At 43.8% G+C, this 27,690-nt stretch overlaps 1 protein-coding gene across 6 annotated transcripts in view; it reads right to left on the minus strand.

Annotated features, from left to right (window-relative positions):
* LOC134348228 (succinate--CoA ligase [ADP-forming] subunit beta, mitochondrial-like) overlaps positions 1-27,690 on the minus strand; it is a 191,129-nt gene that overhangs the window by 50,708 nt on the left and 112,731 nt on the right. For 4 of the 6 annotated variants that reach the window (XR_010018378.1, XM_063051291.1, XM_063051290.1 and 1 more), the window contains one exon: positions 14,248-14,390. The exons of 1 other annotated variant lie outside the window; for it this stretch is intronic. Coding sequence is in view for 4 of the 5 variants with exons in the window: in XM_063051291.1 (XP_062907361.1) it covers positions 14,248-14,390 (143 nt within the window). In the remaining variant the exon portion in view is untranslated. Of the gene's footprint in view, positions 1-13,657; positions 14,130-14,247; positions 14,391-27,690 lie in introns of those variants that run through there. One more of the 6 variants, XM_063051293.1, reaches the window with a different exon arrangement.

Consider the following 27,690-nt stretch of genomic DNA (forward strand, 5'->3'; position numbering starts at 1 on the left):
AAAGGTTAAAGATTTCTGTGAACACTCCATTATCATTAACCTTGTCTGTCAGATCCAACTCATCCAACAGGCAGGTTATGTTCATGATTAAGCAATTCCTGTGCAGAGGCTTCAGTCCCACTTTTCACTCAGTGAAACATTAGCTCCAGGACTTCACTGCTGATTGAAAATCAAATGAACCAGAAAACATTCCACTAAAGTGCAGAACTAGCGGTGCTGCAAGGTAATCTGTTACAGTGCAGTTATAATACACATTTCAGTGAACACAATGTGCACCTCCTGTACCTAATAAAGTGCCACTAAGTGTATGTTCGTGGTCTTCTGCTGCTGTAACCCATCCATTTCAAGGTCTGATGTGTTGTGCTTTCAGAAATGCTCTTCTGCACACCACTGTTGTAATGGTGTGGTTACTTGAATTACTGTTGCCTTCCTGTCAGCTTGAACCAGTCTGGCCATTTTCCTCTGAACTCGCTCATTTACAATGTTTTTTTGCCCACAGAACTGCGGTTGGGCGCCACAGTGACATAGCAGTTAGCACAACCCTATACAACTTGGGTTACCAGGTGGTGCTGCTCGTGGAGCTGGAAGAGGCTGTTCTGCGTTGTATCTCTAAATAAAATAAATAAATGAAATAAAACTGCCACATAGTGGATTTTTGTTTGTTTTTTGCAGCATTCTCTATAAATTCTAAGGACTGTTGTATGTGAAAATTCCAGGAGATCAGCAGTTTCAGAGATAATCAAACCACCCTGGCTGGCACAAAACAATTATTCCACAGTCAAAGTCACGTAGATCATATTTCTTCCCCATTCGGAAGTTTTGGCTAAAGAAGTGAACCTCTTGACCATGTCATGCATGCTGTTATGCATTGAGTTGCTGCCACAATATTGGATGATTAATATTTACGATAGTGATCAGCTGTACAGGTGTACTTTTTTTTAAAGTGGTCACTAAGTACATGTCCTGTTCATGCAAAACAGGACAAAAGAGTCCAGCTATTAAACTACCCATCAACCTATTGTCAGTCAACATCAATGTGATGCACGCTGACATAAACAGTGCTACCCAGCAGCACTTACTCACCAATGCTCAGTGGCATTTTATGAGGTCCACTCTTCCCCAGATCTGATTACATACTGACTTCTGGACACATGAGCACAATAAGCCTATTTGAACCAGCTCACCACCATCTTCACGAAAGCTTTCAGAAAGGATCATCAGATTTAAGTTTAACCAGTAGTATTTATATCTCTTCAAAAAATAAAACTAATTCCTGAATTGGAGTGAATCTGGAAACATTTCTTAAAACACAAAGGGTACATGAAATGCAGAACATCTCTCCCCTTATACATCAGATCAATTGGAGTTTAGAATCAAGAATATTGCCACATACAGGAAGATATTAAACATTCGGGCAGGCAAACAAAAGTAAAAATCAGATCTGCCAGAAATACAAGCTTACTGCTCTGGATAAAATTTCACATCTTAAATGAGCAGAATCAGATGTCATTCTGATAGCTAACAACAAAATACATGGTGCAAAGGGGTTCTGCCTCAAGATGCAAACACTGTATCAGAAGCCACTTTCCTAAAGTTAACATCTCTTCAGAAGTGATTGCATTATATGTGCAACTGTATACCCATATCTATGTGGCTAGGCATAGCTCAAATACCATTTATAAATTTGCTGATGATACAACCATTCTTGGTAGAATCTCAGATGGTGATGAGAGGGCGTACAGTAGTGAGATATGCCAACTAGACTGGTGCTGCAGCAACAACCTGGCACTCAACATCAGTAAGATGAAAGAGCTGATCGTGGACTTCAGGAAGGGTAAGACAAAGGAACACATACCAATCCTCATAAGGGGATCAGAAGTGGAAAGAGTGAGCAGTTTCAAGTTCCTGGATGTCAAGACCTCTGAAGACCTAACCTGGTCCCAACATATTGATGCAGTTATTAAGAAGGCAAGACAGTGACTATACTTCATTAGGAGTTTGAAGAGATTTGATATGTCAACAAATAGACTCAAAAACTTCGATAGGTGTACCATGGAGAGCATTCTGACAGGCTGCATCACTGTCTGGTATGGGGCGGGCCTACTGCACAGGACTGAAAGAAGCTGCAGAGGGTTGTAAATTTAGTTCCCCCATTTGGGTACTAGCCTACAAAGTACCCATGACATCTTCAAGGAGCGATGTCTCAGAAAGACAGCATCCACTATTAAGGACCTCCAGCACCCAGGGCATACCCTTTTCTCATTGTTACCATCAGGTAGGAGGTACAGAAGCCTGAAGGCACACACTCAGAGATTTAAGAAAAGTTTCTTCCCCTCTGCCATCTAATTCCTGAATGGACATTGAACCCGTGAACACTACCTCACTTGTTTAATATACATTATTTCTGTTCTTGGCACGATTTTAATCTATTCAATATACGTATACCGTAAATTCATTGATTGATTTTCTTCATCTTCTATATTATGTATTGCATTGAACTGCTGCTGCTGTTAATAAATTTCATGGCACATGCTGGTGATAATAACCTGATTACGATTTTGAACTTTCTTAACCACAGCCCATTCCGAGAGCATCTCCGGAGCGGACGACCACACACAAGTGACGTCAGAGACCTCAAGGTGCCCCAGACGCTTCCCCGGAGTGACCACCGTAAAGCCCCGTTGGTGAACATCCACAGCTGCGGGAAGTGAGGCCTCTGCCGCCGACCTCGGAAATCGAGCCCAAGGCTCGGCTGGAGCGGAGGCCTCCGCAACTGTGACTCAGTTTACAGACTTGTTTCAGCCAGGAGCCCGGCCCTCCGGGATTAAATGTCGGCTTTGGGGCCCGACCCAATCGACAGCCCGGGCCCCTGGCAGGTGGAAGTGGCAGCGGAGCCTCCCCCGTCACTCGACCCAACCCGGAGCGCCCGACAACGCGACCCGCCGATCGATCCCCGCGGGACGCGTCCACCAACGTCAAACAGCTGACAACAACACACTGCATCAGTGGAAAACTGGAAAGATGCACTATTTACCGAGGAAGCGTGGGAAGAGAGCTGGGCTGCTGGTCAGATGGAAGCTGAGGGGCTTCAGGGTCCCTATGCCCACCATCCTACTAGCTGATGTACAAGCCATAGAAACAAGGTGGATGATCTTAAAGGGAGACTCATCTACTGCAGGGAGATGCAGAACTGCTGTGTATTCTGTTTCACCAAGACCTGGCTCTCCCCGCCACCCCCGACTGTGCCATCCGACCGGAGGGATTTTCGATCCATCGGATGGATTGCACGGTGTCTTCGGGCAAGACGAGGGGAGGTGGTGTCTGCCTACTGATCAACACTGCGTGGTGCTTGGACACAGTGGCACTGACAAGCTCCTGCAGCCCGGAACTGGAACACCTGTCGGTGACATGTCGTCCCTACTATCTGCCACAGGAATTCACCTCGGTCATACTGACAGCGGTCTACATTCCCCTCCCCAGGCAGACGTGGAGTGTGCTTTGAACATACTGTATGCCAACATCAGTGAACTTGAGACCAGGTATCCAGAAGCTTTGCTCATTACATCCGGAGACTTTAACCAGGCCAACCTCAGAAAGGCGCTGCCAAAGTTATACCACCATGTCTCCTGCCCCACGAGAGGCCCGAATATACTTGACTACTGCTACACAGCAGTCAAGGATGCCTACTGTTCCATCCCACAACCTCACTTCGGAAAATCGGACCATCAGGCCGTACTCCTCCTCCCGGCTTACAAACAGAAACTGAAGCGGGAGGTCACGGTGTCAAAAGTAGTGTTGTGTTGGATGGAGGAAACGGATGAGGTCCTCTGGGACTGCTTTGAATCGGTGGACTGGTTAGTATTCAAGGACTCAGCAGCTAACCTCGATGAGTATGCCTCAGCTGTCACGGACCTTATTTGGAAATGCACGGAGGACTGTGTGTCTTGCAAGACGATCCAGGTATTCCCTAACCGGAAACCTTGGATGAATTATGAGGTCAAGTTCCTTTTAAAGGCTAGAGCTGCAGCTTTTAGGTCCGGGGATACCAGTCACTACACGGAATCCAGGCATGAACTCCGGAAAGCCATTAAGGGCGCCAAGAGGCAATATCGAGCCAAGTTGGAAGCCCAGGCTAACCAGAGGGATGCCAGTAGACTATGGCAGGGTCTAAATGAGATTACTGGGCACAAAGAAAAGGCTGGAAATATCAATAACTGTGGTGCTTCTCTTCCTGACGAACTTAACGTATTCTACGCAAGATTCGAACAGAAGAGGAGCATCCCGCTCCCTCCGGATGAACTGGACCTGGTGGCATCGAGATTCATCGTCACCAAGGAGGACATTAGAAGGGCCTTCCTGAAGATAAATCCAAGGAAGGCGATGGGCCCAGATGGCGTCCCAGGACGGGTTCTCCGGGCCTGTGCAAGCGAGCTAGTTGGAGTGTTTGCTGACATCTTCAACTGCTCCTTGCTTCAGTCTAAGATCCCCTCATGTTTTAAGAAGGTAACAATACTCCCAGTGCCAAAGAAGAGCAAGGTGGCATGCCTGAATGACTATTGACCTGTGGCTCTGACATCAATTGCTATGAAGTGCTTTGAGAGATTAGTTATGGTACACATCAACCACAGCCTACCGGTCAACCTCGACGCTTTGCAATTCGCCTACCGGAGCAACAGGTCAACAGCAGATGCCATCTCTCTGGCCCTACATTCCTCCTTAGAACACCTGGAGAATAAAGACGCATACGTAAGGCTCCTTTTCATTGACTACAGCTCTGCCTTTAATACCATCATTCCAAATAAACTGATTCCTAAGCTCCAGAACCTGGGCCTTAGCACTCAGATCTGCAGCTGGATCTTCAACTTCCTCACAGAGAGGATCCAGGCTGTAAAAATAGGGGACAAGCTCTCCTCTACAATCACTCTGAGCACCGGTGCCCCACAAGGCTGTGTACTCAGCCCCCTGCTGTACTCACTGTACACCCATGATTGTGTAGCCAAGTTTCCATCGAACTCAATATATAAGTTTGCTGATGACACAACAATTGTAGGCCATATCTTGGGTAATGATGAGTTTGAGTACAGAGAGGAAATTAAGAACCTGGTGGCATGGTGCGAAGACAATAACCTATCCCTCAACGTCACCAAGACAAAGGAATTGGTTGCTGACTTCAGAAGGAGTAGCGGACCGCATGACCCAATTTTCATCGGTGGTGCACAAGCGGAACAGGTCAAAAGCTTTAAGTTCCTCGGGATCAATATCACAAATAACCTGACTTGGTCCACTGCCAAGAAGGCCCACCAGCGACTTTACTTCCTGAGAAAACTAAAGAAATTTGGCCTGTCCCCTAAAACCCTCACTAATTTTTATAGATGCACCGTAGAAAGCATTTTTCTAGGGTGCATCACAACCTGGTATGAAAGTTGTCCTGTCCAAGTCCGGAAGAAGCTGCAGAAGATCGTGAACACGGCGCAGCACATCACACAAACCAATGTTCCGTCCTTAGACTCACCTTACACTGCACGCTGTCGGAGCAGTGCTGCCAGGATAATCAAGGACACGACCCACCCAGCCAACACACTTTTCATCCCTCTTCCCTCCGGGAGAAGGCTCAGGAATTTGAAGACTCGTAAGGCCAGATTTGGGAACAGTTTCTTTCCAACTGTGATAAGACTCAAATCCCCATGTACACACATTTGCCCAAAGTAGTTCATAATTATATGTTTTTATTTATTTAGAGATATAGCATGGACTAGGCCCTTCTGGCCCTTTGACCCAGGCCGCCCAGCAGTCTCATAATTTAATCCTAGCCTAATCATGGGCCAATCTATGGACCGATTAACCTATCACTTGGACTATGGAGGGAAACCGGGGCACCTGGGGGAAACCGGAGCTACCGGAGAAAACCCACATGGTCATGGGGAGAACGCACAAACGCCTTACCAACAGTGATGGGAATTGAACCCAGGTGGCCTGTACTGTAAAGCGCTGTGCTAGCCACTTGGAAAGCGGTGAAATCATCGGACAAAGTCAGCATGGATTTGTGAAAGGAAAATCATGTCTGACGAATCTCATAGAATTTTTTGAGGATGTAACTAGTAGAGTGGATAGAGGAGAACCAGTGGATGTGGTATATTTGGATTTTCAAAAGGCTTTTGACATGGTCCCATACAGGAGATTAGTGTGTAAACTTAAAGCACACGGTATTGGGGGTAAGGTATTGATGTGGATAGAGAATTGGTTGGCAGACAGGAAGCGAAGAGTGGGAATAAACGGGACCTTTTCAAAATGGCAGGCAGTGACTAGTGGGGTACCACAGGGCTCAGTGCTGGGACCCCAGTTGTTTACAATATATATTAATGACTTGGATGAGGGAATTAAATGCAGCATCTCCAAGTTTGCAGATGACACGAAGCTGGGCGGCAGTGTTAGCTGTGAGGAGGATGCTAAGAGGATGCAGGGTGACTTGGATAGGTTAGGTGAGTGGGCAAATTCATGGCAGATGCAATTTAATGTGGATAAATGTGAAGTTATCCACTTTGGTGGCAAAATCAGGAAAACAGATTATTATCTGAATGGTGGCCGATTAGGAAAAGGGGAGGTGCAACGAGACCTGGGTGTCATTATACACCAGTCATTGAAAGTGGGCATGCAGGTAAAGCAGGCGGTGAAAAAGGCGAATGGTATGCTGGCATTTATAGCAAGAGGATTCGAGTATTGGAGCAGGGAGGTACTACTGTAGTTGTACAAGGCTTTGGTGAGACCGCACCTGGAGTATTGTGTGCAGTTTTGGTCCCCTAATCTGAGGAAAGACATCCTTGCCATAGAGGGAGTACAAAGAAGGTTCACCAGATTGATTCCTGGGATGGCAGGACTTTCATATGATGAAAGACTGGATGAACTAGGCTTATACTCGTTGGAATTTAGAAGATTGAGGGGGGATCTTATTGAAACGTATAAAATCCTAAAGGGATTGGACAGGCTAGATGCAGGAAGATTGTTCCCGATGTTGGGGAAGTCCAGAACGAGGGGTCACAGTTTGAGGATAAAGGGGAAGCCTTTTAGAACCGAGATTAGGAAAAACTTCTTCACACAGAGAGTGGTGAATCTGTGGAATTCTCTGCCACAGGAAACAGTTGAGGCCAGTTCATTGGCTATATTTAAGAGGGAGTTAGATATGGCCCTTGTGGCTAAAGGGATCAGGGGGTATGGAGGGAAGGCTGGTACAGGGTTCTGAGTTGGATGGTCAGCCATGATCATACTGAATGGCGGTGAAGGCTCAAAGGGCCGAATGGCCTACTCCTGCACCTATTTTCTATGTTTTCTAAGACTGCTGAACGGATCCTGACCTGGATCTGGGCCGTACCCTCCAAATATCCGGACCTGCCTCTCGGTTTTTTTGCACTACCTTACTTTCCATTTTTCTATTTTCTATTTATGATTTATAATTTAAATTTTTAATATTTACTATCGATTTGTAATCCAAGGAGCGGGAAGCACAGAATCAAATATCGCTGTGATGATTGTATGTTCTAGTATCAATTGTTTGGCGACAATAAGGTATAAAGTATAACTGATGGATAGCAGTACAAGGAAGGAGTTCCTGGACATCAAAGTTGAAAAAGAGCAAATACATCAAAGCTAAAGGACCTTCCCCCCAGAGGAGGGTATCAATATGCTTTTCACCAGCAACTAAGCATTTTTTGAAATGCAGTAACTCAGGCAAATGCAGCAGTTAATTTGCTCTCAGCATGTTCCCATAATACCAATGGCCGTCAGAACTTTAAGTATTAGCCACAACATCTTTACCATCTGAGTGCTCATCTGTGTTATATTAAACATTGTAAAATATTGGATCAATGGCTGAACAGTTCAAAATGGCAATTTAACTCTTTCTGAACCCTTAGTTTGTTGCGGTCTGTATATGTTAGTGGGTAATGTTTGTAGAGTTTCTGTACAGATTAAACACCATGTCTGTTCATGTCTAATTGCTGATAGATGGATACAGCGGGAGGAGAAGATGGCAGCGCGCTGCGCGTGCGCAGCCCTCCAGTGAAAAATGATATCGTATCCGTTAAATATTGGCCGTGGACAATTCTCATTTGATGGAGAATGGACGTGAAAGCACAGAGGAACATCTGGAGAAATTTCTGAAACGCCCGTTCGCTGCTGTCATTACTGTGTTGTCGTGAATCTTTCGGAGGGTAGGCCTCAAAATCCCCGGCTTTGCCTGCTTTTAGAGACCGAGAAGGAGGTCGAATCGTTCGGTCAGAGATGGCGCACAGTACTCGGTGTCAGAGAGCTGATCAGAGCTCGAAGTTTTCGGATGACTCAGAGTCGGACTGTGGTCGGCATGGCAGGGAGAGTTTTTTTTCCTTCTCCCCTCTGTGTGAGATGTGGGACATTTGAGAAGCTTTGAACTTTACTGTGCTCACGGACTTCTTCATCAAGTTATGGTATTGTTATACTGTTTGTAACTATATCACAAGACAAAGGAGCAGAAGTAGGCCATTCGGCCCATCGAATCTGCTCCGCAGCTCCCCCATGAGCTAAACTATTCACCCATCTAGTTCCAATTTCCGGCTTTTTCCCCATATCCCTTGATACCCTGACTAATTAGATACCTGTCAATCTCCTCCTTAAACATCCTCAATGATCGGGCCTCCACAGCTGTATGTGGCAACGAATTCCACAAATCCACGACCCTCTGGCTAAAAAAATTTCTCCTCATCTCTGTTTTAACTGGGTACCCTCTAATTCTAAGACTATGGCCTCTCGCCCTGGACTCACCCACCAAGGGAAACAACCTTTCCACATTTACTCTGTCCAACCCTTTCAACATTTGAAATGTTTCTATGAGATCCCCTCTCATTCTTCCATACTGTAATGAATACAGTCCAAGAGCCGACAAACGCTCCTCATATGTTAGCCCCTGCATTCCAGGAATCATCCTCATAAATCTTCTCTGAACTCTCTCCAACATCAGTACATCGTTTCTAAGATAGGGGGCCCAAAACTGCACACAGTATTCCAAATGAGGTCTCACTAATGCCCCATAGAGCCTCATCAACACCTCCTTACTCTTATACACTATTCCTCTTGAAATGAATGCCAACATAGCATTCGCTTTCCTTACCACCGATCCAACTTGGTGGTTAACCTTTAGGGTATCCTGCACGAGGACCCCCAAGTCCCTTTGCACTTCTGATTTTTGAATTTTCTCCCCATCTAAATAATAATCTGCCCGATTATTTCTTCTTCCAAAATGTACAACCGTACATTTGTCAACGTTGTATCTCATCTGCCATTTCTTTGCCACTCTCCTAAACTGACTAAGTCTCTCTGCAACCTCTCCCTTTCTTCAACATTTCCCACTCCTCCACCTATCTTGGTGTCATCCGCAAATTTAGCCATAAAACCATTTAATCCATAATCCAAATCATCGATATACATCGTAAAAAGAAGCGGCCCCAACACCGACCCCTGCGGAACACCACTAGTAACCAGCAACCAATCAGAATAGGATCCCTTTATTCCCACCCTTTGCTTTCTGCCTATCAGCCAATGCTCCACCCATTTCAATATCTTTCCTATAATTCCATGGGCTCTCATCTTATTAAGCAGCTTCATATGCGGCACCTTATCGAAGGCCTTTTGAAAATCCAAATACACAACATCCACAGCCTCTCCCTTGTCAATCTTATTTGAGATTACCTCAAAAAATTCCAATAGGTTGGTTAGGCAGGATCTTCCCTTCATGAAACCATGCTGGCTTCGGCCTATCTTGTCATGCACCTCGAGGTATTTCATAACCTCGTCCTTGAGGATTGACTCCAATATCTTTCCAACTACCGATGTCAGACTAATAGGTCTGTAATTTTCTTTTTGCTGCCTCCTTCCTTTCTTAAATAGAGGAACTACATTTGCGACCTTCCAGTCCTCCGGAACCATGCCAGAGTCTATTGATTCCTGGAAGATCATTTCCAACGCTTCCACAATCTCCAAAGTCACCTCCTTCAGAACCCTTGGGTGCACCTCATCCGGACCAGGAGACTTATCCACTCTTAGTCCACTTAGCTTCCCAAGCACTTTCTCTCTTGTAATCTTGACTGTGCCTAATTCTATTCCCTGATACCTCTGGCTATCAGGTATATTGCTCATGTCTTCCACTGTGAAGGCTGATACAAAATACTCATTCAGTTCCTCCACCATCTCTTTGTTATCCATTATAATTTCTCCAGCATCATTTTCAAACAGTCCCATATCTACCCTTGTCACTCTTTTACTCTTCATATATTTAAAAAAACTCTTAGTATCCTTTTTTATGTTAATCGCCAACTTCCTTTCATAATTCATCTTTTCTTTCCTAATGACTTTCTTAGTTTCCTTCTGTAAGTTTTTAAAAGTCTTCCAGTCTTCATTTTTCCCACTAATTTTTGCTTCCTTGTACGCCGTTTCTTTTGCTTTTATTTCTGCCTTAACCTCTCTTGTTAGCCACATTTGTGCCATTTTTCCATTCATGATTTTCTTTTTTCTTGGAATATATTTTTCCTGCATTTTCCTTATCTCTAGTAGGAATTTCATCCAATTCTACTCTGCCGTTCCTCCATTTAGCTTACTTTTCCAATCGACTTGGGCCAGTTCCTCTCTCATACCACTGTAATTTCCCCTGTTCCACTGAAATATCGATACACCTGATACCAGCTTCTCCTTTTCAAATTTGAAACTGAACTCAATCATATTATGATCACTACTTCAAGGGGTTCCTTTACCTCCAGCTCCCTAATCGCCTCAGGTTTGTTACACAGCACCCAATCCAAAACAGCCGGTCCCCTGGTGGGCTTCTGGACAAGCTGCTCCAAAAAGCCATCCTGTAGGCATTCTACAAACTACAAATTATATGTTACAATTAAGTGGTTTTGTCAGTTTTTTCAGTCTTGGTTTGTCCTGTGTTTTGTGATATCACACCGGAGGAAATAATGTATCATTTCTTAATGCATGCATTACTAAATGACAATAAAAGAGGACTACGTGTCTTCATAACCATAATCATAATCATAATCCTTTCTTAGTCTCAAGCACCGCTAACATGAGGATGTCAATTAATGACTAAATGTCTGTTGGTCACTTTGAGAGCTAGTTTGATGGATTATTTCTTAAACAGTGTCTGTCAAGTGGACTCATTCCACTGAGATGCAACACAGAGCATCATAGGAAATCATTCCTGCCTGTAGCCATCAAACTGTACAACTCCTCCCTTGGAGGGTCAGACACCCTGAGCCAATAGGCTGGTCCTGAACTTATTTCCTGGCATAATTTACATATTACTATTTAACTATTTATGGTTTTATTACTATTTAATTATTTATGGTGCAACTGTAACAAAAACCAATTTCCCCCGGGATCAATAAAGTATGACTATGACTATAAGTTGGCTTGATGAATTCCTTTTTCAGATTCAGGGCTTACTGTTCATATGTAATATCAATGCTCTTTCGTAAGTCTAAAGAAATGTTATGTCCAAAACACTGGTAGACTAATGGATGAGGAGTGCCCACAAAAGTGTCTAATTGATTTATAAGGATATGCTGTACACTGTGTTAAAGAACATATGTGTTGATTGCATGAAAGAAATCATTAAAGGCATGAGAACAAAAGATCAAAGATTTTGACTGTTTCTGGGTCTCTATAACGCTTGCGAAACTTCTATTTTTTGGGGTGCCTTTCCCTGGTTTGTTGGACTTCACCCAGACCAGAAATCATGATCGGTACCTGGGACTCAAGGGTGGTTTCACGAGTTCTCTCAACAAGAGCAACAATCAAGTGGTGACTAGGAATTGTGAGCCCTAAAATCTCAACTTGCTACGTAGTATATTGTGTGGTTTATTTGTGCTTTCTATTTTATTACCACATCTCCCGGACACTTGAATTATTTGGGTCTGATCAACCCAGACCGTTACACTTTGGTGCAGCAAGTAGGGTCCTGGAAAATCTACCAGAGATTTATCAGGGTCCCGGATGGACAGTTAACTCTGAGGTTTTTGGGTACTGGTTAATGTTTTGAGCAAATGGAGTCCTCCCGGATGTTCAGAGAAGGTATTAGCTGAATTGTCTGATATTAAGCTTCCCTGTAATACAATGCCTTAAGCACATAGTTTTCCCCACTGAGGGATTCTCTGCCTCAAGTAGGGTGAAATTTCAAATGGTGCAAAATTACTATAACCATCTTGTTTGCTGCACTTCCCAGATAATATTTCAATGTTACCTGTGATTAGGCTAGAGATGCCAGCTTAAAATATGATAAGTGAAATTTATAATCGAATCCAAATAGGTCTTGCAATGTTCAAAACACTTGAAATGCCAAAAAAGTTGCATTCACTTGTCTTCTTTCACAAACACTAAGTCATGGTACTGGCAAAAAAAAATTGGCAAGGATAATTTCATTTTCTGAAACTGCAGTGACATGCATAATTTTCCATTGAAAGTTACTAAATATTTTGTACAAATCAGAAAATTGTGCATAACAGTATTTTCATTTTGTATGGAGAAAGGAACAAAACACTTGACAATAAAAGTTGAGATTTCCATTTAGAACCACCAACCCCGTTTAATTGTATTTTGTTTTATTGTCAAATGTTGACTATGATTGAACTCACCCTAACGATGGTGATAAAAAAAGTCTTTATTTGTCACAACAAGCAGGCATCATTCTGGTTCACAAACCCAAAAGTACATCATATTTTAAAGCCCTTGAGATCAAAGGTAACACTAGCTGATACAACACAATTTCAATAGTTACAATAACATTGTTTCCTTTGATATTATTGATTGACAATGCTTCCTTTGAATTATATATCTACAGTGACAGATGCCTCTGAATGTTAGTCACAAAATAATTCACACCAATAGTCTAAAAGCTTCCATGAACAGAAATCCCAGCTATCCAAAATTAATGTTGTCTGTCCTGACTGAACTCAAATATCATAAGTACACAAAACTATTGATCTGGGATCATGTTTGATATGCTAAGTGAGAAAAGTCCATCTGGTCTGCCAGCTTGAACTCAGTCACAATAGTACAAATAACTTAGCCACGTTAACACGAAGAAATCTGAAGATGCTGGGATTTCAAGCAACACACAAGTAAAGTTGCTGGTGAACGCAGCAGGCCAGGCAGCATCTCTAGGAAGAGGTACAGTCAACGTTTCAGGCCGAGACCCTTCGTCAGACAGGAGGGTGAGGGATAAATAACGGATGTGGTACGAGGGGGAGGTGGGACATTAGCGGAAGTTTGAGAAGTCACCTCCCCCTCATATCCCATCCATTATTTATTTATATACACACATTCTTTTTCTCTCTCTCCTTTTTCTCCCTCTGTCCCTCTCACTATACCATACCCCTTGCCCATCCTCTGGGTTCCCCCCCCCAACCTTTTCTTTCTCCCTAGGCCTCCTGTCCCATGATCCTCTCATATCCCTTTTGCCAATCAACTGTCCAGCTCTTGGCTCCATCCCTCCCCCTCCTGTCTTCTCCTATCATTTCGGATCTCCCCCTCCCCATTTCAAATTTCTTACTAGCTCTTCTTTCAGTGAGTCCTGACGAAGGGTCTCGGCCCGAAACATCAACTGTACTTCTTCCTAGAGATGCTGCCTGGCCTGCTGCGTTCACCAGCAACTTTTATGTGTGTAACTTAGGCATGTTGCCTTGTTTGACACAAGTCAATTAAAACAACTGCATTGTCTTAATGTTTGGGCATTGTCTATGCAATCTCAGTCTGTGAGGTAGTCTGTGTTTTAACTTCAATTTACTCTTTGCAATCATTTACCAATTAATTATTTCAAACATTAAGTAAATCTACAAAGTACAGCAGAAAAGCAGTAACAGTTTGAAATTTCTCAGGTTATTTTCATTGGGTTGCCATGGAAATACCTGAAGAATTTTATGCATTAGATTGTTTTTGCAATCCACCCTAAATTAGTAACTAAATAAGGTGAAAATGCTGCCAAGCTTTTAAGTGGGAGGGGAAAGTTAAATGGGCGAAATTTCAGTGTCCTTTGTTACTTTTGTGAGGACTTGCAGAATGGATCTCCCTAAACTTCCGACATACTCCCTTGCTCAGATACCTGCACACTAAAAAGAAAAAAAAATGTTCCTGTGAAATGGGAATATTTAAAATAATAGAACTTCAGGTTAAATTCTATCAGATAACAGAAGAGGTGATTAAAGATGTTTATTCCTCGCCACTTACCATTTTGTTTGAAGTAATTAGTTTAATTGCCTCTGTCACTTGCTGAGATGTAGCTCCACCACCTACATCCAGAAAATTGGCAGGTGCACCTCCATGAAGCTTAAGGATATCCATTGTGGCCATTGCTAGCCCTGCACCATTTACTGCAAAATAAAATTAAAATACATACAAATGATGTCGAACGAACTACTGCCTGCAAGAAAAGCATCTTCTCACAAAGGAAACCTCAGTCATGGAAGTTAAACTCAATGTCAACGTGAAGACTTCCCACACATTCATTATTCTTTCTTAAAAATCAAAGAATTATTGATTTCAGTATCACACACAAACTCTTCTTTGTCTAAAAGCAACTAAAATTGGCAGAACAATTAAGTATGATCAGCACAATCTTTTTTTTTCCTGTGGGGGATGGATGTCAATGAAAATGAAATATTTGAAAAAGCATTCATCTAAACCTAGAGCACATGACTCCAGGTTTGCTACTTGGTCCATGCAAAATTTGCGCACCTCACCCAGGTCAGAGGGGTATTACTACAGATATATATCAAAAGATTAATATTTCACTACCACTCAAGAGGATCCCAATTAGAAAGAGTATATGTGAGTTGTGAGTGGTGGTAAAAATCTTCTGAGGTGTATATATTTCAATGCTAGGAGTATTGCGGGGAAGGCGGATGAGTTGAGGGCATGGATTGACACGTGGAATTATGATGTTGTAGCAATTAATGAAACTTGGCTACAGGAGGGGCAGGACTGGCAGCTTAATATTCCGGGGTTCCGATGTTTCAGATGTGATCGAGGCAGAGGAATGAAAGGTGGGGGAGAAGCATTGCTTGTTAGGGAAAATATTACAGCAGTGCTCAGGCAGGACAGATTAGAGGGCTTGTCAACTGAGTCCTTATGGGTGGAGCTGAGAAACAGGAAGGTATGGCCACATTAGTGGGATTGTATTACAGACCACCCAATAGTCAACGAGACTTGGAAGAGCAAATCTGCAGAGAGATAGCAGACAACTGCAGGAAACATAAAGTTGTGGTGGTAGGGGATTTTAATTTTCCATACATTGATTGGGACTCCCATACTGTTAGGGGTCTAGATGGTTCAGAGTTTGTAAAATGTGTTCAGGAAAGTTTTCTAAATCAGTATATAGAGGGACCAACTAGAGGGGATGCAATATTGGATCTCCTGTTAGGAAACGAATTAGGGCAAGTGACGGAAGTCTGTGTAGGGGAGCACTTTGGTTCCAGTGATCATAACGTCATTAGTTTTAATTTGATCATGGACAAGGATAGATCTGGTCCTAGGGTTGAGGTCCTGAACTGGAAGAAAGCCAAATTTGAAGAAATGAGAACGGATCTAAAAAGCGTGGATTGGGACAGGTTGTTCTCTGGCAAATAGGTGGGAAGCCTTCAAAGGGGAAATTTTGAGAGTGTATGTTCCTGTCAGGATTAAAGGCAAATTGAATAGGAATAAGGAACCTTGGTTCTCAAGGGATATTGCAACTCTGATAAAGAAGAAGAGGGGGTTGTATGAAATGTATAGGAAACAGGGGGTAAATCAGGTGCTTGAGGAGTATAAGAAGTGCAAGAAAATACTTAAGAAAGAAATCAGGAGGGCAAAAAGAAAACATGAGGTTGCCTTGGCAGTCAAAGTGAAGGATAATCCAAAGAGCTTTTACAAGTATATTAAGAGCAAAAGGATTGTAAGGGATAAAATTGGTCCTCTTGAAGATCAGAGTGGTCGGCTTTGTGCGGAACCAAAGGAAATGGGGGAGATCTTAAATAGGTTTTTTGCGTCTGTATTTACTAAGGAAGCTGGCATGAAATCTATGGAATTGAGGGAATCAAGTAGTGAGACCATGGCAACTGTACAGATTGAAAAGGAGGAGGTGCTTGCTGTCTTGAGGAAAATTAAAGTGGATAAATCCCCGAGACCTGACAGGGTGTTCCCTCAGACCTTGAAGGAGACTAGTGTTGAAATTGCGGGGGCCCTGGCAGAAATATTTAAAATGTCGCTGTCTACGGGTGAAGTGCCGGAGGATTGGAGAGTGGCTCATGTTGTTCCGTTGTTTAAAAAAGGATCGAAAAATAATCCGGGAAATTATAGGCTGGTGAGTTTAATGTCAGTAGTAGGTAAGTTATTGGAGGGAGTACTTAGAGACAGAATCTACAAGCATTTGGATAGACAGGGGAGAGTCAACATGGCTTTGTGCGTGGTAGGTCATGTTTGACCAATCTGTTGGGAGTTTTTCGAGGAGGTTACCAGGAAAGTGGATGAAGGGAAGGCAGTGGCTATTGTCTACATGGACTTCAGTAAGGCCTTTGACAAGGTCCCGCATGGGAGGTTAGTTAGGAAAATTCAGTCGCTAGGTATACATGGAGAGGTGGTAAATTGGATTGGACATTGGCTCGATGGAAGAAGCCAGAGAGTGGTGGTAGAAAATTGCTTCTCTGAGTGGCGGCCTGTGACTAGTGGTGTGCCACAGGGATCAGTGCTGGGTCCATTGTTATTTGTCATCTATATCAATGATCTGGATGATAATGTGGTAAATTGGATCAGCAAGTTTGCTGATGATACAAAGATTGGAGGTGTAGTAGACAGTGAGGAAGGTTTTCAGAGCCTGCAGAGGGACTTGGACCAGCTGGACAAATGGGCCGAAAAATGGCAGATGGAGATTAATACTGACAAGTGTGAGGTATTGCACGTTGGAAGGACAAACCAACGTAGAACATACAGGGTTAATGGTAAGGCACTGAGGAGTGCAGTGGAACAGAGGGATCTGGGAATACAGATACAAAATTCCCTAAAAGTGTCGTCACAGGTAGATAGGGTTGTAAAGAGAGCTTTTGGTACATTGGCCTTTATTAATCGAAGTATTGAGTATAAGAGCTGGAATGTTATGATGAGGTTGTATAAGGCATTGGTGAGGCCGAATCTGGAGTATTGTGTTCAGTTTTGGTCACCAAATTACAGGAAGGATATAAATAAGGTTGAAAGAGTGCAGAGAAGGTTTACAAGGATGTTGCCGGGACTTGAGAAACTCAGTTACAGAGAAAGGTTGAATAGGTTAGGACTTTATTCCCTGGAGCGTAGAAGAATGAGGGGAGATTTGATAGAGGTATATAAAATTATGATGGGTATAGATAGAGTGAATGCAAGCAGGCTTTTTCCACTGAGGCAAGGGGAGAAAAAAACCAGAGGACATGGGTTAAGGGTGAGGGGGGAAAAGTTTAAAGGGAACATTAGCGGGGGCTTCTTCACACAGAGAGTGGTGGGAGTATGGAACGAGCTGCCAGACGAGGTGGTAAATGCGGGTTCTTTTTTAACATTTAAGAATAAATTGGACAGATACATGGATGGGAGGTGTATGGAGGGATATGGTCCGTGTGCAGGTCAGTGGGACTAGGCAGAAAATGGTTCGGCACAGCCAAGAAGGGCAAAACGGCATGTTTCTGTGCTGTAGTTTCTATGGTTCTATGGTTCTATGTATGGATGATTTATAGTAGTCAAGATATGAAGAATGGGTAATTGGATGAAATACTAGCCCACAATCATAACCTGTGGAAGTAAACCTAAGTGGAAACTATTGTAAGGGGTGATGAAGTATACTAAAAGAAGAACAGCATTTACTTAATCTATTTTCCCCTCAAGAAGGGATGTTTATTTGTATGTGGTTTAAGAGCATCACAAAAATAAAGCATAGTAAATCTGGATAGACCTACCCGCTAGAAGCTAGCATTGAGTGTGGCACAGTGGCATTGCCAGAGAAACCATTGCCTTTACCTCACAGCTCCAAAGATTCAGAATGAAGCTAGACGCTATATGATGAGTTTGCATGTTCTCTCTGTAACACATAGACTACACTGGGTCAGAATCAGAATCGGAGTTGATATCACTGGTATATATATTGTGAAATTTGTTGATCAGCGGTAGCAATACATTTGCAATACATAATTTTAAAAATTTAATTACAATAAGAAATATATATAAAAGTAGTGTCACAACACACATCAAAGTTGCTGGTGAACACAGCAGGCCAGGCAGCATCTCTAGGAAGAGGTACAGTCGACGTTTCAGGAAAAGTAGTGTACATGGTTTCATTGTCCATTCAGAATTCTGAAGACGGAGGAGAAAAAGCTGTTTCTAAAACATTGAGTGTGTGCCTTCTGGCTTCTGTACCTCCTCCTTGATGGTAGCTATGAGAAGAAGGCATGTCCTGGGTGATGGAGGTCCTTAATGATGCTGCTGCCTTTTTCAGGCATCGGCTTTTAAAGGTGACTTTGATGCTGGGGAAGCTAGTGCCCATGATGTAGTTGGCTGAGTTCTCAACTTTCTGCAGCTTTTTTCAAACCCATGCAGGGGCTCCTCCATACCAGATGATGGTGCAACCAGTTAAAATGTTCTCCGTGGTACATCTGTAGAAATTTACGAGAGTCTTCAGTGACATATCAAGTGTCCTCAACTCCTAACGAAATATAGCCCCTGTCATGTCACCTTTGTAAGTGCATCAAAATGTTGGGCCGAGGATAGATCTTCAGAGATGTTGACAAACAGGAACTTGAAACTGCTCACCTTTTCCACTGCTAATCCTTTGATAAGGACTGGTGTCAATTCTAACTTCCCCCTCCTGGTCTTATTGATGTTGAGTGCAACACCATTCAACTAGCTGATCTAATTCACTTATGTACACCACCTCGTCATCAGTTGCAGAGTGAGGTACAGAAGCCCAGACCTTGGAGCTTGTTAATTAGTACTGAGTGTATAATAGTGTTGAACACTAGGCTGTAATAAATAAACAGCAATCTGATGTTGGTATTGCTATTGTCCATGTGGTCCAAGGCCAAGTGCAGAGCCAGTGACATTGCATCTGCTGTAGACTATTTGAGTTGATAGGTAATTGCAGTGGGTCCCAGTCCTTGATTAGGCAAAAATTGATTCTGGCCATGACCAATCTCTCATATCACTTTATCACAGTAGATGTGCCACTGGGTGATAGTCATTGAGACAGCTCACCCTGCTCTTATGCACTGGTATGATTGTCACCCTTTTAGTGCAGGTGGGAAACTCTGACTGCAGCAGTGAGAGATTGAAGACTTTCTTAAACACTTCCGCCAGTTGGTTGGCACTGGTTTTCAGCACATTACCAGGTATACCATCAGGACCTGATGCCATGCGAGGGTTCACCTTCTTGAAAGATCACAGAGATCACAGAGTCTTCTCTTACATCTCAAAAACTTGTGGCTGATAGGTTAATTGGCCACTGTAAGGTGTCCCTAGAGGGTACATGAGAGGTAGAATCTTGGAGGAGTTAACAGAAGCATGGGAAGAATAAAATACTATCAGTGTAAATGAGTGCTTGATGCTTGGAAAAGATAGTGGGCTGAATGGCCTGTTTCCATGTTATGATTATGATATTATGATTATAAGACCATAATATATAGAAGAATTAAGCCATTCAGCCCATCGAGAATGATCTGCCATTTCATCATGGCTGATCCAATTTTCCTCTCAGCCCCAATCTCCTGCCTTCCACACCACCCCCCTCCCCCCCCATATCCCTTCAGGCCCTGACCAATCAAAAATCTATCAACCTCTGCCTTAAATACACATAAAGACAGCCTCCACAGCTGCCTGAGGCAATGAATCCACAGATTCTCCACTCTCTGGCTAAAGTTCTTCCTCATCTCTGTTCTAAAAGGACACCCCTCTATTCTGAGGCTGTGTCCTCTAGTCTTAGACTCTCCACATCCACTCTATCAAGGTCTTTCAGCATTTGCCAGGTTTCAATGAGGTCAGCCCTCATTCTTCTGAATTCCAGTAAATACAGGCCCGGAGCCATCAAATGCTCTTCAAATGACAAGCCTTTTAATCCTGGAATCATTTTCATGAACCTCCTTTGAACCCTCTCCAGTTTCAGCACAGCCTAAGATAAGGGGCCCAAAACTGCTCTCAATACTCCTGGTGAAGCCTCACCAATGCTTTATTCTCAATGTTATATCCTTGCTTTTATATTCTTGTCCCCTTGAAATGAATGCTACCATCACATTTGGCTTCCTTACCATAAGCGTATGAAGCTTTGACGGAGAAGCAGAAACTCTAGGTAGATTTCAGGTAGTTTTCTTTTTTCTTTCTTTCATATAGCATATTTAGAGCAGCAGGAATGCCAGGAAGGATAGGGGTGTCTCTTTTGGGATGTGGGAAGACAGGGAAACCTCTAGTGTCCCTGACAACCACACGCACAAGAAATGAATACAGTTGCAGCCTCTTGCAGACCATGTTAAGGAATTGGGCACAGGAGTTGATTTACAGGCAGTACACCAAAAGCGCAGACACTGGTAACTGGGTGATCATCAGGACAGGGTAAGGGGATAGGCAGCCAGTGCAGCCTGTGGTCGTTCCCATCAATAATCAGAATCAGGTTTATTATCACCGGCATGTGACGTGAAATTTGTTAACTTAGCAGCAGCGGTTCAATGCAATACATAGTCCAGCAGAGAAAAAAATAATAAATCAATTACGTATATTGAATAGATTTTTAAAAAGTGCAAAAACAGAAATACTGTATATTTTAAAAAAGTGAGGTAGTGTCCAAAGATTCAATGTCCATTTAGGAATCCGATGGCAGAGGGGAAGAAGCTGTTCCTGAAGCGCTGAGTGTGTGTCTTCAGGCTTCTGCACCTCCTGCCTGATGGTAATAGTGAGAAAAGGGCGTGCCCTGGGTGCTGGAGGTCCTTAATAATGGATGATGCCTTTCTGAGACACCATTCCCTGAAGATATCCTGGGTACTTTGTAGGTTAGTACCCAAGATGAAGCTGACTAGATTTACAAACTTTTGCAGCTTCTTTTGGTCCAGATAACAGATATATCACTTTGAATACTATTGAAGGGGGTGGTGATAACCTAGCAGAGGAAGCTGCAACAGTCAGATCTCTAATCTCAGTCTGGCTCTGTGACTCAGAAGGGAAGGGGGGAGAAACATAAGTTGTAGTGATAGGGGATTCAATGCTTAGGAGAACAGACAGAGGTTCTGTGAACGAGAACGAGATACCCGGATGGTATGTTGCCTCTGGGTGCCTGTGTCAGGGGCTGTTTAGGTTGTGTCCAAAGCATTCTTCAGTGGGGGGTGAGCAGCCAGAGGTCACAATCCACATTGGTACCAATGACATGGTTAGGAAGGGCGGTGAGGTCCTGCGAAGTGAGTTTAGGAAGTTGTGCTAATTTAAAGGACCAGACCTCGAGAGTTGTGATCTCAGGACTGCTACCCATGCAATGTGCTAGTGAAACCAGGAATCGATAACATGTAGAAGATAATATGTGGGAAAGGAAATGGTATAGCAAGGAGGGTTTCAGATTTTTGGATCATTGGGCTCTCTTCCAGGGAAGGTGGGGCCTGTACAGATAGGACAGTTTGGACCTGAACTAGAGGGAGATGAATATCCTTGCGGGAAAGTTTGCTCTTGCTGCACGGGGAAGGTGGCAGATTAAACTAGAGTTGCAGGGAGATGGGAACCATAGCACCAGAGCAGATAATGGAGTGTTTGTGAGGAAAGATGTTGTTAAGCCAACATTCAAAGTCAGGAATCAAAAGGTTAAGTCAGCATGGTGGGACTAAATGTTCTGAGTTGTGTATTTTTCAATGCAAGGAATATTGTATTAAAAGCAAATGGATCAGCATGTAGAATTATGACATAAGTGAGACTGGGTTGCACGAGGGACAAGACTGTGTTCCAGGGTTCTGTTGTTTCAGATATCCGAGGGTGGGAGGGATTAAAGTGGGTGGCACTAGTCAATGCTCAAATGGAACAGACTGGTGAACTTACCAGGTAGGGTGATATGGGTGGAACTGAAGAATAAGAAAGGAATATGCTAATGAGATATTATAGATCACCCAACTTTCAGCGAGAAACAAATTTCTAGAGAATACGCACTGCAGCAAGCAACAAGATTGTGAGAGAAGATGATTTTAACTGTTCACATGTTGACTAGAACTCATGTATTGTAAAAGAGCTGGATGGGAAAGAGTTTGTCACACGTTCAGAAAAATTTCCTTAACAGTACATGGAAGTCTCAATCAGAGTGTGTGATACTGGATCTCCCATTAGGAAACGAAATGGTGCAGGTGACAGAAGTGTTAGTGGGGGGAACACTTTGGATCTCGTGATCATAATGCCATTCGTTTCAAGATAATTATGGAGAAGGATACATCTGACCCTTGGGCTGAGATTCTATATTGTAGAAAGGCTAATTTTGATGGTATCATAAATGATCTGACAGGTGTGTATTGGGGCAGGTTGTTTACTGGCAAAGGTATGCTTGGTAGGTAGGAAGCCGAAAGTGCAATTTTGAGAGTAGAGACTATGCTCCTATCAGAATAAAAAATAAAAATAACAGGTTTAGTGAACCTTGGTTTGAGAGATAGACAATAGGTGCAGAAGTAGACCATTCGGCCCCTCGAGCCTGCACCGCCATTCTGAGATCATGGCTGATCATCTACTATCAATACCCGGTTCCTGCCTTGTCCCCATAACCCTTGATTCCCCTATTCATAAGATACCTATCTAGCTCCTTCTTGAAAGCATCCAGAGAATTGGCCTCCACTGCCTTCCGAGGCAGCGCGTTCCACACCTCCACAACCATCTGGAGAAGTTCCTCCTCAACTCTGTCCTAAATGACCTACCCCTTATTCTTAAACCATGCCCTCTGGTACTGGACTCTCCCAGCATCTGGAATATATTTCCTACCTCTATCTTGTCCAATCCCTTAATAATCTTATATGTCTCAATCAGATCCGCCCTCAATCTCCTTAATTCCAGCGTGTACAAGCCCAGTCTCTCTAACCTCCCTGCATAAGGCAGTCTGGACATCCCAGGAATTAATCTAGTGAACATACGCTGCACCTCCTCCACAGCCAGGATGTCCTTCCTTAACCCTGGAGACCAAAACTGCACACAATACTCCAGGTGTGGTCTCACCAGGGCCCTGTACAAATGCAAAAGGATTTTCTTGCTCCTGTACTCAATTCCCTTTGCAATAAAGGCCAACATTCCATTAGCCTTCTTCGCTGCCTGCTGCACTTGTTCATTCACCTTCAGAGACTGATGAACAAGTATTCCTAGATCTCTTTGTACTTCTCCCTTACCTAACTCCACACCGTTCAGATAATAATCTGCCTTCCTGTTCTTGCTCCCAAAGTGAATAACCTCACACTTATTCACATTAAACACCACCTGCCAAGTTTCTGCCCACTCACTCAGCCTATCCAAGTCACCTTGAATTCTCCTAACATCCTCATCACATGTCACACTGCCACCCAGCTTAGTATCATCAGCAAACTTGCTGATGTTATTCACAATGCCTTCCTCTAAATCATTGACGTAAATCGTAAATAGCTGTGGTCCCAATACCGAGCCCTGTGGCACCCCACTAGTCACCACCTGCCATTCCGAGAAACACCCATTCACTGCTACCCTTTGCTTTCTATCTGCCAACCAGTTTTCTATCCATGTCAATATCCTCCCCCCAATGCCATGAGCTCTGATTTTACCCACCAATCTCCTATGTGATATCTTATCAAATGCCTTCTGAAAGTCAAGGTACACCACATCCACTAGATCTCCCATGTCTATCTTCCTGATTACATCCTCGAAAAACTCCAATAGATTAGTCAAGCATGATTTGCCCTTGGTAAATCCATGCTGGCTCGGCCCAATCTTATCCCTGCTATCAAGATATGCCACTATTTCATCTTTAATAATGGACTCTAGCATCTTCCCCACTACTGATGTTAGGCTAACAGGACAATAGTTCTCTGTTTTCTCCCTCCCTCCTTTCTTAAAAAGTGGGATAACATTAGCCATTCGCCAATCCTCAGGAACTGATCCTGAATCTAAGGAACATTGGAAAATGATCACCAATGCATCCGCAATTTCCAGAGCCACCTCCTTTAGTACCCTAGGATGCAGACCATCTGGACCTGGGGATTTGTTAGCCTTCAGTCCCATCAGTCTCCTCATCACCGTTTCCTTCCTAATGTCAATCTGTTTCAGTTCCTCTGTTACCCTATGTCCTTGGCCCATCCATACATCTGGGAGATTGCTTGTGTCTTCCCTAATGAAGACAGATCCAAAGTACTTATTAAATTCGTCTGCCATTTCTCTGTTTCCCATAACAATTTCTCCCAATTCATTCTTCAAGGGCCTAACATTGTTCTTAACTATCTTCCTTCTCTTCACATACCTAAAAAAAACTTCTGCTATCCTCCTTTATATTCCTAGCTAGCTTGCGTTCATACCTCATTTTTTCGCCCCGTATTGCCTTTTTAGTTAAGTTCTGTTGCTCCTTAAAAATTTCCCAATCATCCGTCTTCCCACTCACCTTAGCTCTGTTATACTTCTTTTTTAATGCTATGCTATCTCTGACTTCCTTTGTCAACCACTGTGGCCACTTTCCCCCCTTTGAATCCTTCCTTCTCCGGGGGATGAACTGATTTTGCACCTTGTGCATTATTCCCAAGAATACCGGCCATTGCTGTTCCACTGTCTTTTCTGCTAGGATATCTGACCAGTCAACTTTGGCCAGCTCCTCCCTCATGGCTCCATAGTCTCCTTTATTCAACTGCAATACTGACACTTCTGATCTGCCCTTACCCCTCTCAGCTTACAGATAAAAACTTATCATATTATGGTCACTACCTCCTAATGGCTCCTTTAACTTCAAGATCACTTATCAAATCCTGTTCATTGAACAACACTAAATCCAGAATAGCCTTATCCCTGGTCGGCTCTCGTACAAGCTGCTCCAAAAATGCATCCCGTAGGCACTCTACAAACTCCCTATCTTGGGGTCCAGTACCAACCTGATTTTCCCAGTTCACCTGCATGTTGAAATCCCCCATAACTACTGCGACATTTCCTTTGCCACATGCCATTGTTAACTCCCTATTCAACTTGCACTCAATAACCATGCTACTGTTTGGGGGCCTGTAGATAACACCTGTTAGGGTCTTTTTGCCCTTACTGTTCCTCAGTTCTATCCACACTGACTCTACTTCTCCTGATTCTATGTCCCCCCTTGCAAGGGACTAAATCTCATTCCTCACCAACAGGGCCACCCCACCCCCTCTGCCCACCTTTCTGTCCCTTCGATAGCACATATACCCTTGTACATTCAATTCCCAGGTCTGATCCCCTTGCAGCCATGTCTCCGCTATACCAACAACATCATAGTTACACATTCGCACCTGAGCTTCAAGCTCATCCGCCTTATTACTGACACTTCGTGCATTCAGATATAGAATTTTTAACCTATTTCTCCTCTCTCTGTTTAAATCACTGCCTATTGTGCATAACCCAGCTCCCCGAACTCTCACCAGGCTATACGCCCCTTGAATTTTGTTGTCCTTCTTAAATTTACTTACTCTTTTAGCACATTTAACTTCATGCTCCGTCAGAACATCCCTCTGCACATGTATCCTCCTTATCACTCGTTCCGCCTCACCATTCTCTACTTCACACTTAATATTCCAGAATCGTGTAATCCTCACCTGTCCTTTATACTTCATCTCGCTATACTCTCTCACATTCTGGATCCCTGCCCCCTGCAAATTTAGTTTAAACCCCCCCAAGCGGCACTAGCAAACTTTCCTGCAAGAATGTTAGTACCCCTCCAGTTTAGGTGTAAACCGTCCCGTCGGAACAGATCCGACCTTTCCTGGAACAAAGCCCAATTATCTAAAAACCTGAAGCCCTCCCTCCTGCACCACCCTCTCAGCCACGTATTGATCAGTATAATCCTTCTGTTTCTCGCCTCACTTGCACGTAGCACAGGTAGCAATCCTGAGATTGTTACCCTGGAGGTCCTGCCCTTCAGCTTCGCACCTAATTCCCTGAACTCACTACACCCCCTCACTCTTCTTACCCACGTCGTTGGTCCCTACATGGACCACAACATCTGGATTCTTGCCCTCCCTCTCGAGAATAACCTGCACCCGATCTGAGATGTCCCGGACCCCGGCACCAGGGAGGCAACATACCATCCGAGACTCCCAATCTCCCCCACAAAATCTCCTATCTGCCCCCCGACTATAGAATCCCCTATCAGTACCGCTGTCCTCTCTTCCCTCCTCCCCTTCTGTGTCGAGGGTCCAACCTCAGTGCCAGAGACAGGACCACTGCAACTTGTTCCTGATAGGTCATCCCCACCAACAGTATCCAAAATGGTATACTTATTGTTGATGGGAATGGCCACAGGGGTGCTCCGCTCTCTCTGCCTGCTCCCCCTCCATCTCCTGACAGTCACCCAGTTGCCTACCTCCTGTCTTTTCGGTGTGACTACCTCCCGATAACTCTTATCTATCTCTGTCTCTGCCTCCCGAATAATCCGTAGTTCATCCAGCTCCAGCTCCAATTCCCTAACTTGCTCTGATAGGAGCTGCAGCTGGATGCACCTTCTGCAGGTGTGGTCATCAGGGACAACTGCGTTGACCCTGACCTCCCACATACTGCATACAGAGCACACCACTGCTCTAACTATCTCCCCCATTACCTGATCCCAGATTAATCAGAATAAATGAAAAAGTAACTACCGACCTTACCTTTTTTCCTCAGCAAGCACGTACTCAGCCTCACTGATTACCTCTCACCGAAGACCCCCTTACACCGAAGCCCACTGAGCCAAAGCCCAGCACTCTGCTCCCGCACACTCTGCTGCCCGCACCTGAAAGTGGGCCTCTTTTTAAACTTCACGCTCGCCGCTGACGTCACCCGCGCCTGCGCAGTTTTACCTTCCTCCTCAGGTAATGCCTAGGTAGTCCCGATCTTCCTCGGCCTACTGATAATGGCTGATCCTCCTGATATCGAGGTCTGGTTAAGAAGGAGGTGCATAGCAGATATAGGCAGGAAGGAACAAATGAGGTACTTGAGGAGTATAAGAAATGCAAGAGAACACTTAAGAAGGAAATCAGAAAGGCTGAAAGAAGGCATTAAGTTTCTCTAGCAAACAAGATGAAGAAGAACCCAAGGGCTTCAATAGATATATTAAGAGCAAAAGGATAGCAAGGGACAAAATTAGTCTTCTGGAACAGAGTGGTCATCTATGCGTAGCCCCCTGGTAAGCCTCAGGCTCGCTCAGCTTGCTTTCATCTAGGGGGAGTAGCCTTCTGCCCCGCCAAACTGGGTAATCAAGTTTCTGTAGATGCTGTGTGATGTACCATATGCAATTAAATGAGTACACTTTATAGATCTTACTGGAACTATGTGGTTAATAAAGATCCAATATAAAAGGAAAGTAAAAGGTGCCAAACCACTTCGTGCACAACTAGCTCAATTAACGGGGTCTTCTGTCCACCATTCGATCCCCTCCGACCTCCTCGACCTGCCGCCTGGGACCAACCACGGCGCTTGATCAGACGCTCCACACGAGTCTGTCTTCATCTCCTCTCCTTG

The sequence above is a fragment of the Mobula hypostoma genome, chromosome 6 (genome assembly GCF_963921235.1).
Source record: "Mobula hypostoma chromosome 6, sMobHyp1.1, whole genome shotgun sequence".
Taxonomy (NCBI): Eukaryota; Metazoa; Chordata; class Chondrichthyes; order Myliobatiformes; family Myliobatidae; genus Mobula; species Mobula hypostoma.